This window comes from Grus americana, chromosome 2 (assembly GCF_028858705.1).
Source record: "Grus americana isolate bGruAme1 chromosome 2, bGruAme1.mat, whole genome shotgun sequence".
NCBI lineage: Eukaryota > Metazoa > Chordata > Aves > Gruiformes > Gruidae > Grus > Grus americana.
This window is the reverse complement of record NC_072853.1, coordinates 51450400-51471619: the sequence shown is the minus strand read 5'-3', so window position 1 is coordinate 51471619 and position 21220 is coordinate 51450400. Positions and strand designations below refer to the sequence as shown.

General features: G+C 39.2%; 1 protein-coding gene across 2 annotated transcripts in view; it reads left to right on the top strand.

Annotated features, from left to right (window-relative positions):
• The window catches only part of LAMA3 (laminin subunit alpha 3), a 123669-nt gene extending 106179 nt beyond the window's left edge, over positions 1–17490 (top strand). For both annotated transcript variants that reach the window (XM_054817302.1, XM_054817301.1), the window contains exons 60-78: positions 556–707; positions 806–968; positions 1450–1583; positions 2092–2242; positions 3106–3225; positions 4163–4287; positions 4636–4756; positions 6906–7046; positions 7837–7967; positions 8847–8978; positions 10765–10909; positions 11215–11375; positions 11785–11974; positions 12277–12417; positions 13228–13387; positions 13518–13645; positions 15987–16080; positions 16426–16545; positions 16729–17490. In XM_054817302.1, coding sequence (XP_054673277.1) covers positions 556–707; positions 806–968; positions 1450–1583; positions 2092–2242; positions 3106–3225; positions 4163–4287; positions 4636–4756; positions 6906–7046; positions 7837–7967; positions 8847–8978; positions 10765–10909; positions 11215–11375; positions 11785–11974; positions 12277–12417; positions 13228–13387; positions 13518–13645; positions 15987–16080; positions 16426–16545; positions 16729–16874 — 2655 coding nt within the window. In that variant the 3' untranslated portion in view covers positions 16875–17490. The remainder of the gene's footprint in view (positions 1–555; positions 708–805; positions 969–1449; positions 1584–2091; positions 2243–3105; positions 3226–4162; positions 4288–4635; positions 4757–6905; positions 7047–7836; positions 7968–8846; positions 8979–10764; positions 10910–11214; positions 11376–11784; positions 11975–12276; positions 12418–13227; positions 13388–13517; positions 13646–15986; positions 16081–16425; positions 16546–16728) is intronic.
• The last annotated feature ends 3730 nt before the right edge of the window (positions 17491–21220 follow it).

Sequence of the window (21220 nt, the reverse complement as noted above, 5' to 3'; positions counted from 1 at the left end):
TCACCTTTTTACCCCCTGAATATCTGGTCAGGATATCTATTGACAACATTCCAATTGTTACTTGTGAAATACAGTATGTTGGAGAAATAAAATGTGAATTGTTTGGGAAAATTACTGCTACCAGTCACCTCAGTAGGAACCATTGTCCTTGACTGAAGTGTTATTCCAAACATCTTTTTTATTTAACAGATGTTGAGTCTAATTTTTAGTAAAGATGTCATGTTTTCATGGCTTTAGCTGGGAGATGTTACAAATGTGAAGATCATTTTAGCTGCTATTGTTATAAAAATAAAAAGCCACACAAGACTCTTCGATTAATTTATAACTATATTCACTGAATCAATACAGCGCATTATTCGTTGAATCAGTGCAACATATAAGATTACAATGTTTTCTTCCCAGAACTGATGAACTTAATAAGAATTCTCATCATTAGGTGGGTGGATTTCTTATGACTCATGCACAGTATGATGATGTCTCAGAGGAAGTGCTGCTGTATTTTACCTTCATTAACATTAATCATTTATTAATGATTATTTACTTTGCTATTCTTAGGCTTCCAAGGACTATATTGGTATGGCTGTGACAGGTGGTCGACTCACTTGTGTCTACAACCTGGGAGGTGGCGATGTAGAATTAGATGTGCAGCCATTTGTGACTCAAAGCGAAACTGAGGAAGCCATTATGGATCAAGTTAAATTTGAAAGGTATAAGATCCACAGTGCACAACAGTCTTTTCGAAAACCTATTAAGAACATCTTTTATTAGTGTGATGTGATATTTTGCCTGTCTGTTTTGGTTTTAGGATTTACCAGTATGTAAAGCTGAATTACATTGAAGCAGCAACATCAAATTCTCCAAAGCATGAAAATCCTTTGACTGCAAGCAGTGGAACCAATTACACTCTCCTAAATCTTGATCCCAACACTGTTGTCTTTTATGTTGGAGGATACCCACCAGATTTTAGGGTACAAAGAGCTGCTTAGTCTTTTAAAGAGATTTCCATGTTAATCATTGTGTTGTTACAAGTAAAGATTGGAACTAGCAGTCTTTCAAAGGCAGTGTAAAAGTTTATTCATGTCAGTAGGACTAGATGGGTTGCAAGAGGATGCTACTTCCTGCGGAAGCTGCCTGGCTTATAGTATGCTAAAACTCAAAGAAGGGAGCATGATGGTATTTCATCTGATGAGGACAGCATGAAACCTGTCCAGCCCTACTAACTACTATTCCAAATCCATCCATATGACTCCGCTTTAAATTGTGCTACAGTACTCCTGGGGTGGTATCGGATGGTTTGGATATTATATACAAAGATATAATAATTTTATGATATTTAGAATGTCGTAATCTGTGTCATTAATAATTGCAGTAAGTCTTAGCAGTTGCACATCAATGTAAAATTTTGCCAGCTGATGTTGACGGAATGTTTTTGACGACACTATTTTGCAGCCTCCACGTAAGCTAGACTATCCTCATTATGAAGGCTGCATTGAATTAGACTACCTAAACGAGCATGTTATCAGCCTTTACAACTTCAAGAGGACATTTAATCTCAATACCACTGAAGTACAACCCTGCAGAAGGTATAATATAAACACAGAAGTCTTTTGCAGTTCTGTGATTTTATCATTATGAATTCTTGTCTTTCCACATCCAGAAGAATAACCACTGTAGCTAAACTGGTGATTTTTTTCTAAGTCTTGGTCATTACTACATTTCTTTGAGAAAATCCTCAGTGTTAACATGATTCACATCTATGGCAATCTCAGTCCACTGGTCAACAATTTAAATGTTACAATACCCAGACACAATTCATGGACTAATATATTCAGCTCCTTTATAAAGTAAATGTTATATTAAAAGTAAAAAAGTCAGTCACTAATGATTTCCTCTCTAAAGACCATATGCAAATCAAGTAGAATCAAGTGGAAGGTTTTCTCTTTGCTTGGGTTAGATCAGAATTTGGCCCTATTAGTGGCCCTGTAACAAATGCTTTAACTTAAGCTTTTTTAAAATTATAATGACAGTAAGTCTGTGTGGTAGTAGTTTTTGCTCTAATATTTTGACATCTCTGACATTGAATTATTACAGGTATAAAGAAGAGACTGACCAAAGCTATTTTGAAGGCACTGGTTATGCCAGTGTCACATTGAAAGAACCAAATGCCCACGGCCAAGTACGCTACGAGCAGACAATTGAGACTACTGCAGATGAAGGCATTGTGTTTTTTGCAGCAAATGGGGTAATTTGTGGAATTCTTCTGTCTGTTTTGTGGTCCAAGAACATTTTTAAAAGCTTTGCTTACGTGAGAACATGTTAGATTTAGTAATAACTGTAAGAAAATGTCTTAAAAGCGTCATTTTTGTCCATGTGGCAAGTTAGTAGATTCTGCTGTATGTTTAATGTCATATGGTTTAGTTTTAGGTAGTCCTGCAAGGAGGAAGGAGTTGGACTGGATGATCCTTATGGGTCCCTTCTAACTTGAGATATTCTATGATTCTATAACGGCTGCTGAATACTCACTTTGTCAAGGCAGAGAAAAAAACTATTTCAAGTAGCTCACCCATTAGACCATGCAGGGAATTCAGAACTGGGGCGGGCAAGGAGGATGTAATTTGAATTAAACCAATTTTGAAATACTGAAATCCTCCAGAAGTGGAAGTGCACTCTTCCCAAATCTAGATATGAGTGACAGCAGAGTAAGGAAGAATTTAGAAAGTGACATGGGGACTTATACCTGTAAAGGTGCTCAAAACAGTAGTGATGCTACTTCTCTAATAATAATATTATAGGCATGTTTGCAATCACTGTGGCATGTTCTGGATAATTTCTCAGTGCTATGAAGAGTCAGCAGACATTTTGAAATGACAAGAAGTCCTCTAGAGATTTGAAGAATACATCTGGACCTGATACCAGATCTGTTTATAACAGTTCAAAGTAATTATGGTTGATTATTATAAGTTTTAGTCTGCTTTGTGTTATCTTTTCCCCCAAAAGCTTTACTGAAGCAACTAGATAGTTTAATTAAAATTATTCACATGACAATGAAATATATATGAAATGTTGGCAGTTTAATTGTGTTGGTGTTTGTTTTTTTTACTGCAGGATCAGTTCATCAGTGTGCTCATTAAAGATGGTCATACGGTTTTTAGATACAAAGTTGACTCTGAGCCTCCAAAAGAAATTGAAAACAACAAAACTATAAATAGTGGAACATATGAACAAGTATGTCATTTTAAACAATCAAGTGATCATCATTTGTAAAAATATATATTAACTGAAACTAAACATCTTGTTGTAAAGTTTAGTTGTGGAGTTTTCCTTTTGTGTTGAGGAGATCAAGCTGTTGGGGATTAGTTTGGACATGTGAAAATTAATCTTTCTACTGTCATCCTTTCCTGTGAATATGTTCAGTTTTAACAGAAAAACCACCAGAGAATAAAACTCTTTGACAAAGCATTGCTTTATTTAGAACGAGCTGTGTACAGTGCAATTATTAACATTATTTTAATACTTAGATTAGTGTTTTTACCACTTAAGGGTTTATTTCTTCAGGCCAGGCTGATCTTCAGAGAGCTTGCTTTTTTGTAGTCTTTTTGTTGTTGCTTGTCTACTTAGCTTCAGTCCATCTGTTTTGCAGCACTAATAGAGTGAAATCGTAAAGACATTGTTAAAACCTTTGATTGCCATGTTGATTCATCCTCCTTTTCCCCTTTACTACCTCTCCAGGTAAGTAGTGTAGGTCTCAGGGTCTGCTGGAAAGAGTCTTTACATCGTACTGGGTACTCCAGCCAGCTGACTGACCTGGTCTTTGTATCAGACAGCAGCTCCTGAATCTTTAACAGCAAATAGAAGGCAATATCTGAGTGTTAGGTGAGGTGTATTTTTAGGGCAATCTTCCCGAGGAAAATAAATCCTCACCTTGTATTTGAATAGTAGAGCATTTTCCTTAGACATTTGCTTTGGCTACATGCCCAAATTTTGCAAAGTACCTTTGAACTACTGTGATTATTCTGGATTTAAGGCACTAATAAACTAGTAAAAAAAGAGGACAGTAAAAAAAAACCAAAACATTGTCCTGCTCTGTGGGAGCACTTATAATCTGCTAAATGATTTTTTTTTTCTGCTGTGTGAAGTAATTCTCATTATTCACCTATTTCAGATTCATTTGGTGCTTGCCCGAAAAAAGAACACTGTTCATGTCAGTCATAATATTATAGCCAACATAACTGTCTTCCCTTTCACTACATATTACCTAGGTGGAATTCCACTTTCTCTACGGGAACGGTGAGTAACTATAGGAAGACTGTAATACACAGGCTTTGTATGTACACTCCATCTAAACTCCTTAGACAATTTCTTTCACACTCTGTAGTGGGTATCTTATGTGATATGAAAATAACCAGTGTATAATACATGATCATAATCTGTGATTTTTAGCTAATGGTGGGATCTTTGTTGGACTGTATCCTGAAGATTGGGTTTGATCAGCATGAAGTATGTGTGTGCAAGAAAGATTGCTCTTGTTCTGTTTTTGTATTTCTTATATTGTCAGCATTTGCAGGCTACTATACTGGTGTGTCCTTTGAAATACCAGGCTGCTGAACTGTTTTTCCTTCCATTCCCTGAAACCAGCTTTAATATATCCACACCTCCATTCCGGGGCTGTATGAAGAATGTGAAAAACCCCAACACTGCATCTGTTATTTTTGACAAGACTGTTGGTGTCAGCAAGAAATGTTCAAATGACTGGAAGGTAACTAACAAAGTTCCTTACAAATTTCTGCTAGAGTTCACAGAGTCTGGTTTGTGTATAAATGCTGGACCATTATGTTTTACTTATGTCCAAAATTATATTTGGTTAACATGTGATGGTAATAAAAGAACCTGGGCTTGGTATGAAGATATGGAAGAAAGGAGACTCCAGTCCTACTGTGATAAATTGCTCCAGCACATAGTCCACCCTTTTAATTAATACTGTGTACAATTAGGAATTCGTATTTACCATGTAAACTTGTTGGCTTCCAGTTGCTGTGATTGATTAGGCCAGAATACTTAGTTACTTAGTTCTACTCAGGATCTTTCCTCTTGCCTAGGTGCTTATGCTCCCTAATTAAATGACCTCTCAACATTTTTTCTTGAAAGAGCTAAGCACACTCTACTTCCACCAAAGTCTCTCAGTGTAAGGCTCTTGCTCCACTCATCTGATTATTTTATGATTATTTTCTATGCACCCTTGAGTTTTGCCATGTTCTTTTTAAAATGGGGCAATGTGATGTTTCAGTGTTGGCTTAACCAATGCTGCATGGAGAGATGAAAACTACCTTTCAGCTTCTACTTACTTCTGCTGACATGGTGCATGATCCCATGAGTGGCGTTCCTTGCGAGTTGGTATTGGGACCGGCACTGTTAAACAATCTCTGTTGGCGACATGGACAGTGGGATTGAGTGCACCCTCAGCAAGTTTGATGATGACACCAAGCTCTGTGGTGCGGTCAACACACTGGAGGGAAGGGATGCCATTCAGAAGGACCTTGACAGGCTGGAGAGGTGGACCCATGCAAACTGCATGAAGTTCAACAAGGCCAAGTGCAAGGTCCTACACATGGGTCAGGGTAATTCCAAGCACGGCTACAGGCTGGGTGGAGAATGGATTGAGAGCAGGCCTGAGGAGAAGGACTTGGGGGTGTTGTTTGATGAGAAGCTCAACAGGAGCCAGCAACGTGCACTTGCATCCCAGAAAGCCAACCGTGTCCTGGGCTGCATCAAAAGAAGTGAGACCAGCAGGTTGAGGGAGGTGATTCTGCCCCTCTACTCCACTCTTGTGAGACCCCACCTGGAGTACTGTGTTCAGCTCTGGGGTCCCCAGCATAAGAAGGACATGGAGCTGTTGGAGTGAGTCCAGAGGAGGCCATGAAGATGATCAGAGGGCTGGAGCACCTCTCCTATGGGGACAGGCTGAGATTAGGGGCTGTTCAGCCTGGAACAGAGAAGGCTCCAGGGAGACGTTATAGCAGCCTTCCAGTACCTGAAGGGAGCCTACAAGAAAGCTGGAGAGGGACTGTTTACAAGGGCATGGAGTGATAGGACAAGGGGTAATGGCCTTAAGCTGAAGGAGGGTAGATTTAGATTAGATGTCAAGAAGATATTCTTCCCTATGAGGGTGGTGAGGCACTGGAAGAGGTTGCCCAGAGAAGTTGTGGATTCCCCCTCCCTGGAAGTGTTCAAGGCCAGATTGGATGGGGCTTTGGGCAACGTGGTCTAGTGGAGGGTGTCCCTGCCCATGGCAGGGGGGGTTGGAACGAGCTGATCTTTGAGGTCCCTTCCAACCCAAACCATTGTATGATTTTCTGATTTGCCGTTTTTACTATGGCATTGCACTGAAAGTTTGTGCTCATTTGCTTTCCTTTTGTGGCATCTAAGCTTTTCACAGAGCAGAGGGTCTCATCTTCATTCTCTCTCTGTATCTGTATAACCTCTCATGTATTTAAACATATTGTGTTCAAAAAGTCCCAGGTATATTCTGTCCTATGACTCACACAGTTTCAGTTATGCAGCTCATCTGCACAGCTCTGTACTTATGAACCATTCCTCCAGCTGCTCACTTTTGTGTCCCCAAATGTGAAAACTTTCAAAGCCATCATATCAATGCAAAGAGTAGCTAGAGACTAACAGCTCATTATACTCAGCAAGCCTCATCTCCCTTTAGAGTCTCTCAGATCATAGTTAATGCTGGTGGAACCAATTCAGTCAGTTCGTGCTGAAATAATTGTACTTGCAGTTTGCCTTGTTCTTGGTTTTGACTGGAGTCGGTTGCAATTACGTTGAGTAGGGCAGTTGTCCCATGTTGCCATTTCTTCTGATTAAAAGGAAGATCACTGAAACCATTATTATCTCTCTTTCAGCTTGTCAGATCTGCAGCTTTCTCCAAGAAGGGAACACTGAGCCTGAGTGCGGCGGGTTTCCCATTTCCTAACGATTTCCAAGTTGGCTTTGGCTTTCAGACCATGGCATTGACTGGAACACTCTTAAATTATGATCTATCGGTATGAAACATGTTCAACTTAGCGTATGTGATTGGTTTTATTTCTCGATCAGTCATGTCTGTTTGTGACTGTGCCAGTTTGGCATAAGCTTGTGTCATAAGTCTTGAGTAGATTCCTGTATTTTCAGGCAAGAAAAGACAATTATAATCATCTTTTGAGCATGGCATCTTGCATGTCATAGGCCAGAGAAACTCATCCTGGCAATTTCTTCACTCAACCAGCAAGTAGTTCAACCAGTAACTGAGCTTTGAACTTGAGCCTTCTGCAAGGTAGTTCATGCACCGCAACACCACCATCCCAGTAAGATAACTGTTGCCTAATATAGTTGGCTGGAAATTTTCTCAAGAAAAACTGGCATTCCCCCCGCGCAGAAATGTTACCATGATCAAATATGCAGGGGAAAAAGGAACATTTTGGCTACGTTCCCTCAGAAAGCAAGGAGGTTCAAGCAGAACCCCATTGTTACTGGCTGGAGGAGTTAAGAAGTGAGAGCACACCAGGCATTTGAGAAGTGGAGAACTGAATCCTCTGCTTTTTGTAAAAATAATTTAAACAAGTATTTTAAATAACTGTTTGGTATTCATAGAGTATAGAGGTATTTTAAAACAGGAACTATGCTAATTGTGCAGAACTGGGTGTATTATCTGGTACAAGATGACTGTGAAATGCAGTTTTAGTGTAAGAAAATTTCTTTCCTACAAGAGACCACTGAGAACTGTATTAATGGCAATATCAAGGAGAACTAAAGGCACTTGCATTTACCTGATTGTTTTGTGGGATTCTTTTATAGCCTAATATTCTTACCATCTTTCTGAGACCTGGCATTTTAACTGCAAAGATGGGAGAGACAAAAATTGAAGTGAAAAATAAATATGAAGATGGGTCAATGCATTATGTGACAGTAATAAAAATACAAAACAAGTGAGTCCAGTTCTTTACCTGATTCTTTTGTGTTGTGGTTGGAGAAAGAAGACTAAAATTTTGTGTGACTTGTTCTTTGGATACACAGCTAAAAATAGCCTCTGCTGGCAAAGGATACTGAAATAATGCATCAAAAAGAGATTTTTGGTCTATGAATGTGCATGTCGGTACCTGTGATGTTTCAGCTGTACATCACTATGCATACCTTTTATAGATTGTGTGAGTTTTGACAGCTTGTCAAGCTGGAGCTTTGGAGCTCTTCCCTTTTCCATAGCCTTTACATAGGTCACTGTAACACAGGTGGTTAAAGGCCCAGGGAAGAAGCTGATATTGTGTCTGGTTTTTTCAATAATACTCTGTTATGTAGGTATCAGAAGAGACAATTTACTGAAGAGCTCCTAAATCATATTGATTTCTGTGGAACACATAAAATGACATAAGTGTTAGTTAAAGTGGAAAGTTTTGAATGATTGCCTGTAACTTCGGGTAATTATAACTTAATATTACCTGTACTAGCTGTTGCTAACATGTCAAGTGCACCATTTTGACACAAAGGATGAAGTCCTGTCCCATAGTTGTCAATGAGAGTTTTTCCATGAATTGCAGTTGGAGCAGGATTTCACTGTAGGACTGAAGTACTAGCTTCAACTCTTGCTCAATATCTGCTACCGAAAAACAGAGCAGTTTCATAGCAGTCAATGAGCACATACTGAAAAAATCCCAGAAGTAAGTTAAGAAGCTCTAGCATAATTACAGTGTAACAAGAAAACACATCTGTCAAATGGTTCTTTTTATATATATATATATATATGTATATTTCATTTAGGTTCATAACTATTTCTCTAGATTTCATGTTTATTTTTATTCTCTTTGTTTCAGAGTATATCTGCTGGTTGATGATAATGTGGCGTCAGCAGTAGTTAACTCTCAAAGAGCACAGGCATTAATCAATCCTATAAAATTTGGTGGAGAAGATTTTGAAGGTTGCATCTCAAACATCTTTATAAAAAGGTATTTGGCCTAGAAAAATTTTAGTTTAATGCATTTTGGCCTGTTTTCCTTCTTTAATCATATTAAAATCACTTTTTCCTAAATTCCTCTTCCTCTACACGCGTGAAGCCTTCATGAGTGCATAACTTTGCTGGCCCAAAATATTCTTTTATTCAGGTAGATTATACATGACATCAAGTTGTAAGTAAATCTGCTGCTCAGATGTAATGGAATTTTAGTCTGAATCACACCTGTTCAGTAGTCTTTTAATCAAAGAATGAACTCAGAATAGTAAATTGGATGTATCCCAACAAGGCATCCAGAAAGATCTGCTAGATTGTATTATTATAGCTATGGAGGGAGCCAGGTAATGAAATGAGCAAACATTGCTGGCAGAACCAAAACAGTTACACAAACAAATGAGGGTATATACGTATAAAAATCAAGTGCCTGATTTGTTGTCCCTTTTTTTCACATGTGTTTTTCTGGTTATTTGAGACATCTTACAAGCAAAGTTTAGGAGAAAAATTAGGCATAAATATGTTCTTTAAAGAAAAGCACTGTTAGAGTCACAAGTGATGTCCCAGTGGGCTTTGTTGTAGCTAAGTTTTATTGAACGATTATACATTCGGTGGATGGACCACTTGGTGAATAAGGAATTGGCTGGATGGTCACACTCAAAGAGTCAAGGGAAGTGTTCAGGACCAAATTGGATGGGGCTTTGAGTGACCTGGTCTAGTGGAGGGTGTCCCTGCCCATGGCAGGGGGGTTGAAACGAGATGATCTTTAAGGGCCCTTCCAGTTGAAACCATTCTATGATCCTATGTGTGTAGTTTACAAAAAATACGGTATTCTGATTTAATTATTATAGAATCATGGGCAGGGACATCTTTCACTAGATCAGGTTGCTCAAATTATGTCTTCATTTAAAATACTGAAAGACAATGGGGTAACTTGTATATTAACCTCCCCATCAGAAGCCAAATTTGGAAAATTGCTTTTAATACAAAAATAGATGGAGAATTAATATTGTACCTAGTCTGATCAAGCGAATGGAGAAATAGACTGGAGCTGAAGAAGTTCAGGTTCTGCTCCCAACTCTACCGCTCTTCTCATAGAAAACCACAGGCAAGGAGCTTCGTTGCTTTTTCTAATTGTAAAGTGTTTTATAATTTCTAATTAGAGATGCTGTGTACAAGTTATGAAATTATAGTGTTACTTAATATTATTATTTATACACACAAGAAATTGGTTTTGACAGTCTTTCTGATAATTTGGCTATAATGTTAAAGCTACATATTAAGTTGTGATGGGCTTTGCCCCTTGACAAATCTCATTAGAACATCTTATTTAAGGAGAGAGTGAATCATTGAGTTAGCAGATCCTGATGTTGTAATTTTTTCTTGATCTGCCATTGGTTATGCATAATTAACCAGCAGAGGTTTGTAATCTGATCCAGAAATCTTACTCAATCAAGTCTACTGTCATTTGTCCCCTTTTTTTCAATGACAGTATTTGTTTTTTTAAAATAGTTTGCTTTTAGCAAAAAATACTTCATTTAGAAGAGATGAGAACAAAACATCAGAGTTTTTCGCATAGCCAAAAAGAAATGCGCGCAACCCAGACAAACATGAATACTTTTTACGGCATTGAACCTACATTTTTCGTTGAAAGATGAAAACTGGTACTTTAACATCAGGTCCCTGGGAAATCTATCTTGTACAGAACACAGTTTTACAATACATTGTTGATTACACTAAAGAAAAGGAATGCTGTGTCACAGCACTTACTGCTTTCATCACTCTAGGGAAGGTCAGCTCCCTGAGGTTCAAAATCTTGTTAATTATACTGCAAAGACTGGTGTGTCCCTCGGAGCTTGCCACAAATACGAGAACCTTCAACCACTGCTGCTGAAAGAATTTAAAAATCCTCTCAGGTTTAAGATGCTCAAGGTATGCTTATTTTTACTGTCATCTTCGCTCCATATTGATGCCAAGGCTTTGTCTGCACAGCCATGGTTTGTAGAACCAAGATTCAGATGTTACTGTTTTCCTTCCATCTCCCATCTGAAGCATATTCTTTTCTGTGCTGAAGTTCCATGCTAAACCCATACCTGTCCAGAATGACAACAGCTTCTGTTTCATTTAGAGAAGGCTGTTGACTGCCTCAGGTGGGAACTCTTAAATGTGTAGATTGAAAATGTTTTTTTTTCATGTTCATGCATAGTAAATGTTTCAGTTCTGTCTTACATCTACAGAATGAAAAATACCTTGATTATTTGAAAGCCTCTAATGTGCAAAACCAGCAAAACCACACTTCACCAACTTGGTTAAATGTCAGCAGTGAAGCGTATCTCCTTGGAAACACACCCAAGAGTTTCATGTCCTACATGTTTTCTCCACCATCATCTACAGACAGGTAATACAAATGTTCTCTGTTCTCCTCCTAATACTCAAATTGTCAAAGCTGCTTGAATCTTTGGGTGCTAAGAGCTCGTATTTTCTTCTTGCTTATGTCTTGGGGCGTAACAGAAGAGTGGTTCTAAAGGTTCAGGCATTTTTTTCTTTGCTAACATTTACCCAAACTGAGTAGATTGACTTGGATGTGGTAGACAATTACAGTGCATATTGATGCCAAGTCCTAAGCCTGAATATGTCAACTTTCATTCACATTCAGAAATGCAGGCAATGCAGAGCACTGTGATCCCACCTAAAAGCTATTCTGCATTTCACAAATGCAGTTTCACTGGCATTTTTCTGGAGAACAGAAAGAATACAGGAGCTACCAAAACAGATCTATATTTGCATATGCTTGCTTTCCACTACAGGTTACATTTTTCTGTAGATGTACGGACTCGATCATCAAGAGGGTTAATAGTTTTCATGGAGGAAAAGTCTGAGGACTCTTATATGGCTCTCCACATTTCAAAAGGACGTTTTGTCTTTTCACTTGGCTCTGGAGGAAAACGAATCAAAATCAAAACCAGTATTAAATACAATGATGGGCAATGGCACACTGTAAGTAGTATGGCACAGGAACCGTGGTGAAACCACAACTAGCATTCAGCAGGCACAGCCTATTGAACTTTTAAGTAATTAGAAAATCGATTTTGGTCATCTGAAGTTAATTCTTATGCCTGAAAGTTCATGTGGTTGACAGGTCTCTGTTATGAGAGAGCTTACGGAGACTGGTGGTCACAGCATGTTATTTTCACTTTAAATACTTCAACAGTACAATGTTTAAGTTAAAGAAAAAAAATCTCCAGTGGCTTTCATTGGCCTTGGGTTTTTTCATTTTGTTATGTTTGCACCCTGCAAAGGTTGTCTTCAGCACAGATGGGAAGAATGTCCACCTTGTTGTTGATGGTCTAAGGGCCCAGCACGGAAGATTAGCAACAAATTCTGCCATCAGCATTAAGCCACCAATCTATGTGGGAGGGCTGCCATCACTGAAAGGACAGGTAAATATTTGATGCGTCCACCCCCACACACTCCCTATGCTGCACTAATTACACATGAAAGTGTTAATATGCAGGATTTCCACGTTGAAAAGATTTGGGGGATATTTCCAAGCACCAAGTGAGCACCATCTGTGACTGGTGTTTGCAGTTGTTCATTACAGATCTTTTTCCTCACCTGTAAACACAGCTCTCAGCTGGACCCATATTTTCAATGTGTGTTGCCAAGACACTGATGACATCCATGTACTGTTTTCCTTTCTATTATTTAAAAAATAGAAAATACAAAAGTCACATTTGTAATTCCAGTAATACCCTCTTCCCACGAAATATTTACCTCAGTGGACTAAGCAATAATCTGTAGAGAAGCAAAGCGATCCTTGTCATTAAGGAATTACAAATGTAGGACTGGATTTTAATCTGAAATATGTGTGGTTCCTATTACTTGAAAAATTGGACAATTAATGATGCAGGGCATTTCATAAAATCAGATTTAAATAAACAGCCTCTTAGGAAGGGAAGGCTGTACTTGAGATTTCACAACTCTTGTTGCATTGTCTTTGTGACACATCATTGGGAAGTATCTGTTCTGCAAGCAAGAGTTATGTTAACTCAAAATCAACTGTTACTTTCATGTTTTAAGCTCTTTTTTTAAATGTTGGAATACCTTTTCACTGCATCAGAGATGGGTTTCAGGTGCCTTTAGTGCCAGTTGGCTTTCTACAATCCAACAGTACAAAAGAGCTAATGGGTATTCTTACTAAAAAAATTGCCATCACGCTTCAGTATTCATGTTTTGAAATATACTTTCAGAATATACCAACGAACAGTTTCAAGGGTTGCCTGAGGAATTTTAAGATGAACGGAAAAGTCATGAATGCACCTCAGCAAAAAAATGGCATACTTCCATGTCTGGATGTTCCCATGGACACAGGGATTTATTTCTTTAATGAAGGAGGATATATCACCATTGGTAAGCTGTGTAGAGATTATGGCATATGGAATTATGTCTTAAGGGTGTATGTTTTTATTTATTTTTTACATAGTTTTCCAATTATCTCTTCCTATGATCATTCCTCTACCCACTGTTTAATTCTCCACAGGTAATTTGCTGATGGGCTCGGATTTTAAGATTGTATTTACTGTTCGACCAAGGACTTCAACAGGTATACTCCTCCATGCTGGAAGCAAGGAAAACAACTACTTGACTATTTACATGGAAGGAGGAAAGGTAAGTACAGGCCGTGTTTCTATTTCAGCTGTATTGCCCTCATTCCACAGGCGAAATTCTGACCTGGAACTCTAGACTTAGGTGTTACAACATTTGTCTATAGGTATAATGTTAAACAAGTTCCTCAGAGTTGTTTAAAACCATAGCATGGGAAATTGAGCATTTCACCTGTGTCTATGCCTACATTAGCAGCTTCCATTGTGTGCACACTAGCTTGCTCATGCTTTCTCAACAGTGCTCAGCAGTGGGGCACAGTCTTAATTTTCTCAGACTTCTGAGCCTTTGCAAAACCACCTGCGGTTTTGGCCAGAGGCTACAGGACCCCCTGGCTTATTCCTACTCCTACATCAGTCATCGCATGGCTGTACTGATGCAGCTCCATAACCACGTCCGTTACAGAACTTGAGCAGTTGTGCGTTGTGTTAGCAACTTCTGGGTCATGGTGATGATTATTATCACTGTTGCTTTTTCATAATGTAACAGCTTCAGAATGTGAGTCTTGGACTACAAAACTATTGTGGTTGCTGCTGGAGAGACATCAAATAGAAAAATGTCAGTGCTCCACAGGACCTGCTGTCTCATGGCACGGTTTAAACCAGCATGAGACTACCTAACTTCAGAAAGCTCAGCTTTGCTTTTCTCTTCCCAGATTAGGGAACTTGGTTTTATTATTTATCTTTTTCACAGAATCATAGAACGGTTTGGGTTGGAAGGGACCTCAAAGATCAGCTAGTTCCAACCCCCCTGCTACAGGCAGGGACACCCTCCACTAGGCCACGTTGCCCAAAGCCCCATCCAACCTGGTCTTAAACACTTCCAGGGAGGGGGCATCCACAACCTCTCTGGGCAACCTGTTCCAGTACCTCACCACCCTCACAGAGAAGAATTTCTTTGTAACATCTAGTCTGAATCGACCCTCCTTCAGCTTAAACCCATTACCCCTTGTCCTGTCACTACACTCCCTCATAAACAGTCCCTCACCAGCTTTCCTGTAGGCCCCTTCAGGTACTGGTAAGCCACAATTAGATCTCCCCGGAGCCTTCTCTTCTCCAGGCTGAACAATCCCAACTCTCTCAGCCTGTCCTCACAGGAGAGGTGCTCCAGCCCTCCGGTCATCTTGGTGGCCCTCCTCTGGACTCGCTCCAACAGCTCCATGTCTCTCCTGTACTGGGGCCCCCAGAGCTGGATGCAGTACTCCAGGTGGGGTCTCACAAGAGCGGAGTAGAGGGGCAGGATCACCTCCCTCGACCTGCTGGTCACACTTCTTTTGATGCAGCCCAGGACATGGTTGGCTTTCTGGGCTGCAAGCGCACACTGCCGGCTCATGTTGAGCTTCTCGTCAATCAATACCCCCAAGTCCTTCTCCTCAGGGCTGCTTTCAATCCATTCCTTGCCCAGCCTATAGTCGCGCTTGGGATTGCACCGACCCACGTGCAGGACCTTGCCCTTGGCCTTGTTGAACTTCATGCAGTTCGCACAGGCCCACCTCTCCAGCCTGTCAAGGTCCCTCTGGATGGCAGCTAGTCAGCTAGTTTCCCCCAGATCAGTGATCAGGTTCAAGACACAACTAGCACATGGAAGCAGGGGCATCAACAGCTGGTGACTCCTTAAGGGCAAGATTGATTTTTTTCAGCAGAAAGCCTGATTCAATGTAGACAGGATGCAATAGGAAGGAATAAAAGATCAGTGGGACACCATCAATCAGCCTGATAGGAAGTGGACTCAGCATATCAGTTACCTGATGATTACCAAGTTTGTCATAACCATCATACTAAAAGAGAGTTTGAAAGGAAGATGTTGAAAAAGAACAATGCACTCATAAGTAATGAGAAGCAAGATGTGAAAAAGCACAAGCAGCTGCTTGTTCAAAATGTCCTTGTAAATAGTCAGGCAGCAAGCTTCATGAATGAATTACAAATAGTCCAAAATTGTGTGCAAGGCCAGAGAAATATAGTGCAGAGATTCTCTCAGGCGATGCCAAGCGTGCAGATGACTGCTTAGGGAAAGGGAAAGGGAAAAGGGAGGGAGAGGGGGAAGGGAAAGGGAAAGGCCTTGTCTCAGAGACATTATGTCAAAAGAATTAAAATAATTTTGTAAGATTGAGGGGGAGACACAAAGGTATGTATTTATGCTTGTAAAATTTGTCAAATATCCTCTCCTGGGATTCTATCAGAGAAATTTACTTTCCTCTTGGAGAGGATAATTTCTGAAATATGTATGGAATGACTGACTCTTAAAACTAGGTGAAACCCAGCCATCACAAGTTCAGTAAATTACTTTAAAGTACTGTATTTTTCTGTTGCTCTTTGCCACGGAAACTTAAAAGATAACTTTTTTACAGATCATTGCTGCTGGAAATAGTGGTGCTGGAGAATTCCAAACATCAGTCACACCTAAGCAACCTCTGTCTAATGGACGGTGGCATACTATTGCAGGTACATTGTATCATACCAGTTCTTCTGAAATGTTGAGAGGACAGTGGGCACACAGCATTGCAGCTCTAGATTTTTGTTAATCATTTCACTAATGTTTAATCTGAGAATACTCTTTAGAGCAACGTATGTGCCCTGTGTTAATTCAAAGCTTTGCATACGACAGGTTTTTCGGGCTGCGTTTAGCCCCAGAGTGCCTAGATGTGTCAATCTGACTTTGAATTAAAATAAAATCTGTTTTTCCTATGAGTTCAATTTCAAGACAGATGCTATTTAAAAATAGTGACATATCTAGTTGATTCTTTAATAGGCTTGAAAAAGAGTACTCATTCACCTGCTTCTTTGCAGTCTTTCAGAAGAAGAACACAGTGCAGCTAGAGGTGGGCACGCAGAGTAACTATACCACTGGACTCCTACCTTCTCCTCCAAGACTTGTTCATCAGCCACTCTACTTCGGCAAAATTCCAGGTAGTATTATTGCTTCTTATTTTTTTTGTGTATCTACTGGCTTTTTTTCCTTTCCAAAAAAAAGGTCCCGATCATGCATGTAGTCCTATATCATTCCTGCTCTTTTGAAAGCCTTGCAGTAATTAATGTTCTTTAAAATCATTCTCATTTTATTAACTTGATCTTTCTACCTTGTTTTTGTAGCAAATTTGGACACACTGTGGCTTCCAGTTAAAGACCCATTTTTTGGCTGTCTTCGGAATATTAATATCAATAACAAACATGTCTCCACCAGGAGTATTTCAGAGGTTCATGGTGTAGTGAGTTTGCATGGGTGCCCGGTGAAATAACTTGGCTGTTACAGTAGTACATGCACCAGGCTGGGTCTGCTGAAATACTGTGTGAGTTCATGCAACGTGGGTTCCCCCTTTGCTGATCACGGTGTGATGGTGTCATCAGGCTGGTTATTCAGAAGAGTTGGTGAGGAAACACATCCTCTGGATGTGGACTGCACCAAAGCAAATTAAGAGTCTTTGCTTTGATAAAACTCTCTTTTAAATGTTATTGATTTCCAAGGTAATCCGTCGTGCCTTTTGAAATATATGCAGAAAATATAATTGTATATACCGTACTGGGCCAAATTCTGCTCTCACCTGCAACAGCATAGACTTGAGTAACTCCAGTGTCTTAATTTTGGAAATTTGCCTTAATGCTGGTCATCTTGAGAGCAAATTTGATCCACTAATATAAAGAATTTTATAAAATATAAATCTCTTTGGATTGATGTTTATACAGAAATGTACATTAATGTTAAAAGTAATAATAATAATAATATAAATGGAGTTTGAAGCACTTTAAGGAGTGAAACTCTGGGAGTTTGTTACAATGCTAGGAATTCTGGGGCCAAATAAATGCAGTATGTTCTTAAAACCATCCATTTTCTTGTTTGGTTCTTTTAACCAGGTGTTTGCGGGTTTTTGTGCTTTTTACAGGCTGCTAAATCCTGCTTGCTGTATGCAAATATTTCTGTAGCTTTAAGAAGCTGATTTGCCTGAATAAGCAGGAGTCCATTTTCTCTGCTTATTAGAATTTGGTTATATACAAACCTCAGAGTAATTTTTCTTGTAATCTTCAGAGCCAGAAAGTCTCCTCCATAGGCTTTTTTGTGTTCTGATTAAATGAAGACAAGTTATGTTAGGAACAGCAGTTGCACCTGCTACAGTTATGAATTGCAGGACTAAACCAGCAAAACTGTTTTCTTTGACATTCAAATCTTTACTTTGTGCCTGATCGTGACCCATGGTGGAGGGCAGGGGACCCAGTTTGCTTTATTCTTCTGAATACAGGGCTGGACTGAATAGACTTGACATGGCTGCTTCTTCCACTGTGATTCAGAAACAGGACTTTGATAGTTACTTGTTTGGTTTTTTTTAATTTCAATTCCCTGATGCCAACCCTCTTTTGCAAAATTAAAACATTTTCTACAGCTGGTCCTAGGTGGGAGTAGGCAGTGATGCAAACAAACCCTCCTTCCCACCTAATGCAATGTTGCTCCCACCTTCCACTGCTGCCTTGCTCAAGGTGCAGCAGAGTGTCCTTAGTGTGTTTGGAATAAGGTGCTAGCTGGATTAATAGAAGAGGATGCCAGACCTATTGGTTTTGGTCATTAATCCCTTATCAATTTTTTGCAGCTTTGCAGGTCCTTTATAGCTTTGCAGGGTGGTAAAACTGTAAGAAAGCTGTTCACACTAAAGTCTGTGTTGCTTTTTCTTTTATGGCACCTCTGCAACAGGCAAATCTATGACCATGCAGAGGTTTCTTAGCTGTAGAGCTAGTTTTGGAGCAAATGGGATGCACTGAAAGCGTGCCAGGGTTGAGGCCTCTGAGGGAGCTGGGGATTGGCACGTAGTGGCAGAGCCCTCTCTCCGGAGATGCTCTGCAGAAACAGGTTCTCCTGTGTGGCTGCCTGCCACGTGGGACAGAAACACCCATCAGCCTGGAGGTGGTGGGGTTTGAAAATCATCTTTTCAGGTAGCAAGAACTGAATCCTTTCTAAGCCTAAAGCCCCCTGCCTTTGAAGTAGATTGTCAAATATTCAGGTGACCAAAACTGTGGAAATACTCAATTGATTTACTGGCACTGAAAATTTCCACAAGGAGAAAGGAAGAACAGTTAAACTTTATCAAGCAATTCTCTAGTAACATTTCATATCTTGTGCCTACCAGACTGCTCTCTGAAGCGTATTTTCCCTAGTCACAAAAAACCTTTTCCTTCTTCCCTTCCCCCTCAGAAAAAGCAAACATGGCAAAGATTTTTGCATCACAACCTGGAGCCAGTCCTGGATTTCAATTCCCTTCCATCTGATTTTATTTTATCAGTAGTTGTTTTAATGCTGACAAGAAGAAATGAAAAATGCATAAAGACTTGAGTAAATGTAAGTTATAATGATTAGTAAGTATTAATTCCAGTACAATCCTAATGCATAACAAAAAAGTAGAAAAGTCTCTCTGGTTTTTAAGGTTCTTGGTTGTTGTTCCCCCCCTCCCAGTTTCTTCAGTTGTATTGCTGCCATAGAGTCAGGCTGTCACACATTGTTGGGACAATCAATAAAAGCCAACTAGAGTTTTGGGGTTTGAACTTTAACATATATAGATCTATACCAGGCTGATAAACACTTAGTAAAAAGCTTTTTGATCCTAAAGAGCCAGTGGATAATCTTTACAGGAGGAAAGGAGTTGTCCTGTTTAGATTAGTCTGATGAAGACATTATTATTGAAGAAATCCACGTGGACACTGAACTGTATTTCATGCATTGTCTTTTCTGTGCTTAGAATGTTCTGAATTTTCTCACATGGGAAACATCTTCTTGAACAGAAGAGCCTGAATTTTCAAGCATTTCATGTCGTGAATGGTAGACATATTTTCAATTGTAAAGATTTCTTCTCTTTAGGTTCACCAGAAAAGATCTTTGTTAAAGTCAAAATAAACAATTCCCCCAATACCTTTTATAGCAGACCAGAAGTGACTAAATCTTTTAGTAAGATGAAATGTTATGTGAATAAATAGCAATGTAAGCCTTTGGTAAACACCCTGTCATGGGTTTTTTTTATTGTTATAAGTAGTATTTCCAATGCTTTCATCATCCGAGTGTTGCCATTTGACAGTAACTTCCATGGATTATTTACCTCCTTTGCCTATAGCATTTCAGATGGCGCCCCCCCATATCTATCAGTTTCTGTGTTAGAACAAAAGCAAGTAAGTCCTGCAGGAGAGGCTTTCCCAGTAATTTTTATTCTCTAGTCATCTTTACTATTTGCTATTCAAGTCTTTAAGTAATATTAATATTTTCAATGGTAAAAAACTTTCAAGTCCAGTCATCCTTTCTAAGTCTGCATTATTACTCATTGCTTGCGTTCAAGGGTGCAAAGGTATTACAGCTTGCAATTTGCTTCATTCACCTTAAAATTAGAAGTAAGAACAAAGAAACGCATATGTTAATGTCTGCTGGCAAGATCTTGCTATATGATTTGTACCTCTTGAAATTCAAGCTTCTGAAGAAAGTTTTGAGAAGTTTAATGACAAAGGATCTAATACAGCATTCAATACACTGAGAGTGCATGGCTAAAAACCCCCACTCTTTAACAGTATGTTTAGATTGCCCTAACAGCTCATCTGAATCCCAAATCAATTACATAGGGAGAGCAGAAGATTTCCTCTCCAGACTAAACCACATTGGTATTGTTAGTGCCAAATCTCTCTCTTGTCCATATGAGTATCAAGGGCAAAGGGTTCTCCTCTAGTTAATTTGGATTAGATTTAATAGGATCATGTTATCTGAGGTGGATGACACCAAGGTCTGAGAGTTCCTTTTATTATAACTACAAAACACAGCCAGATTAGTGGGAGCTGAAAGGCAGTTAGGAAGCCTAACACTGAGAACGGCAGATGAATAAAATGAAATAGATCACAGGGCACTGTAGAAAGAAATATACATTCACTATAGAAAAAAGCATATATTTACAAGGAAAACATTTTTTCTTTTCACTGCTTATAAACAATACTGTAACTTAAATTTTCAAAAATAAAAGCTTCCAAGTAAAACTTCTTAACAGTCTTCCTTTATCTGAGCGTTACGGTCTGTGCTTTTGGTACCGTAAATCTTTCACGTAAAATCCAGAGCCAGCAGCCTTTCACTTCTGTCAGCAGCAAAATGAATTGGGCGAGTTAAATTTCTCTGGTTTTGTAACCACTTGTTTGGAGTCACCTGTGAGCCATTTCATTTTATCCCTTCCTCCTGATGTAGTTTTGCCTCTTCCGGAGCACTCTGTGAATTATTTGGAGTTTTTTTCTCCCCTCTGCTTCCTTTCTGCTCCTTATAAAACAGCCTGGAAAATGCAGTCTTACTGAAAACACTATAAATACATTATGGCTTTGTAATGAACTCTTGCCATGCTTTTTGCCTTTTACCATTCTCTTTGTGCTTTCCTCATTTAAAAAAACCTTCTACATCTTTCTCCAATGATGTAAGGAAGTTTAGGGCACAATGGTCCAGTCTTCTGTAAATCTGTCTGTATTTTCTAAAAATACATTAAATGGATGTCCCTGGCAAAAGGAACTACTCTACATTAACGGGGATAATGCCATAATACAATGTTATAGCTTCACTGAAGCAAGGCATAAGCATAAACCTCCTTTG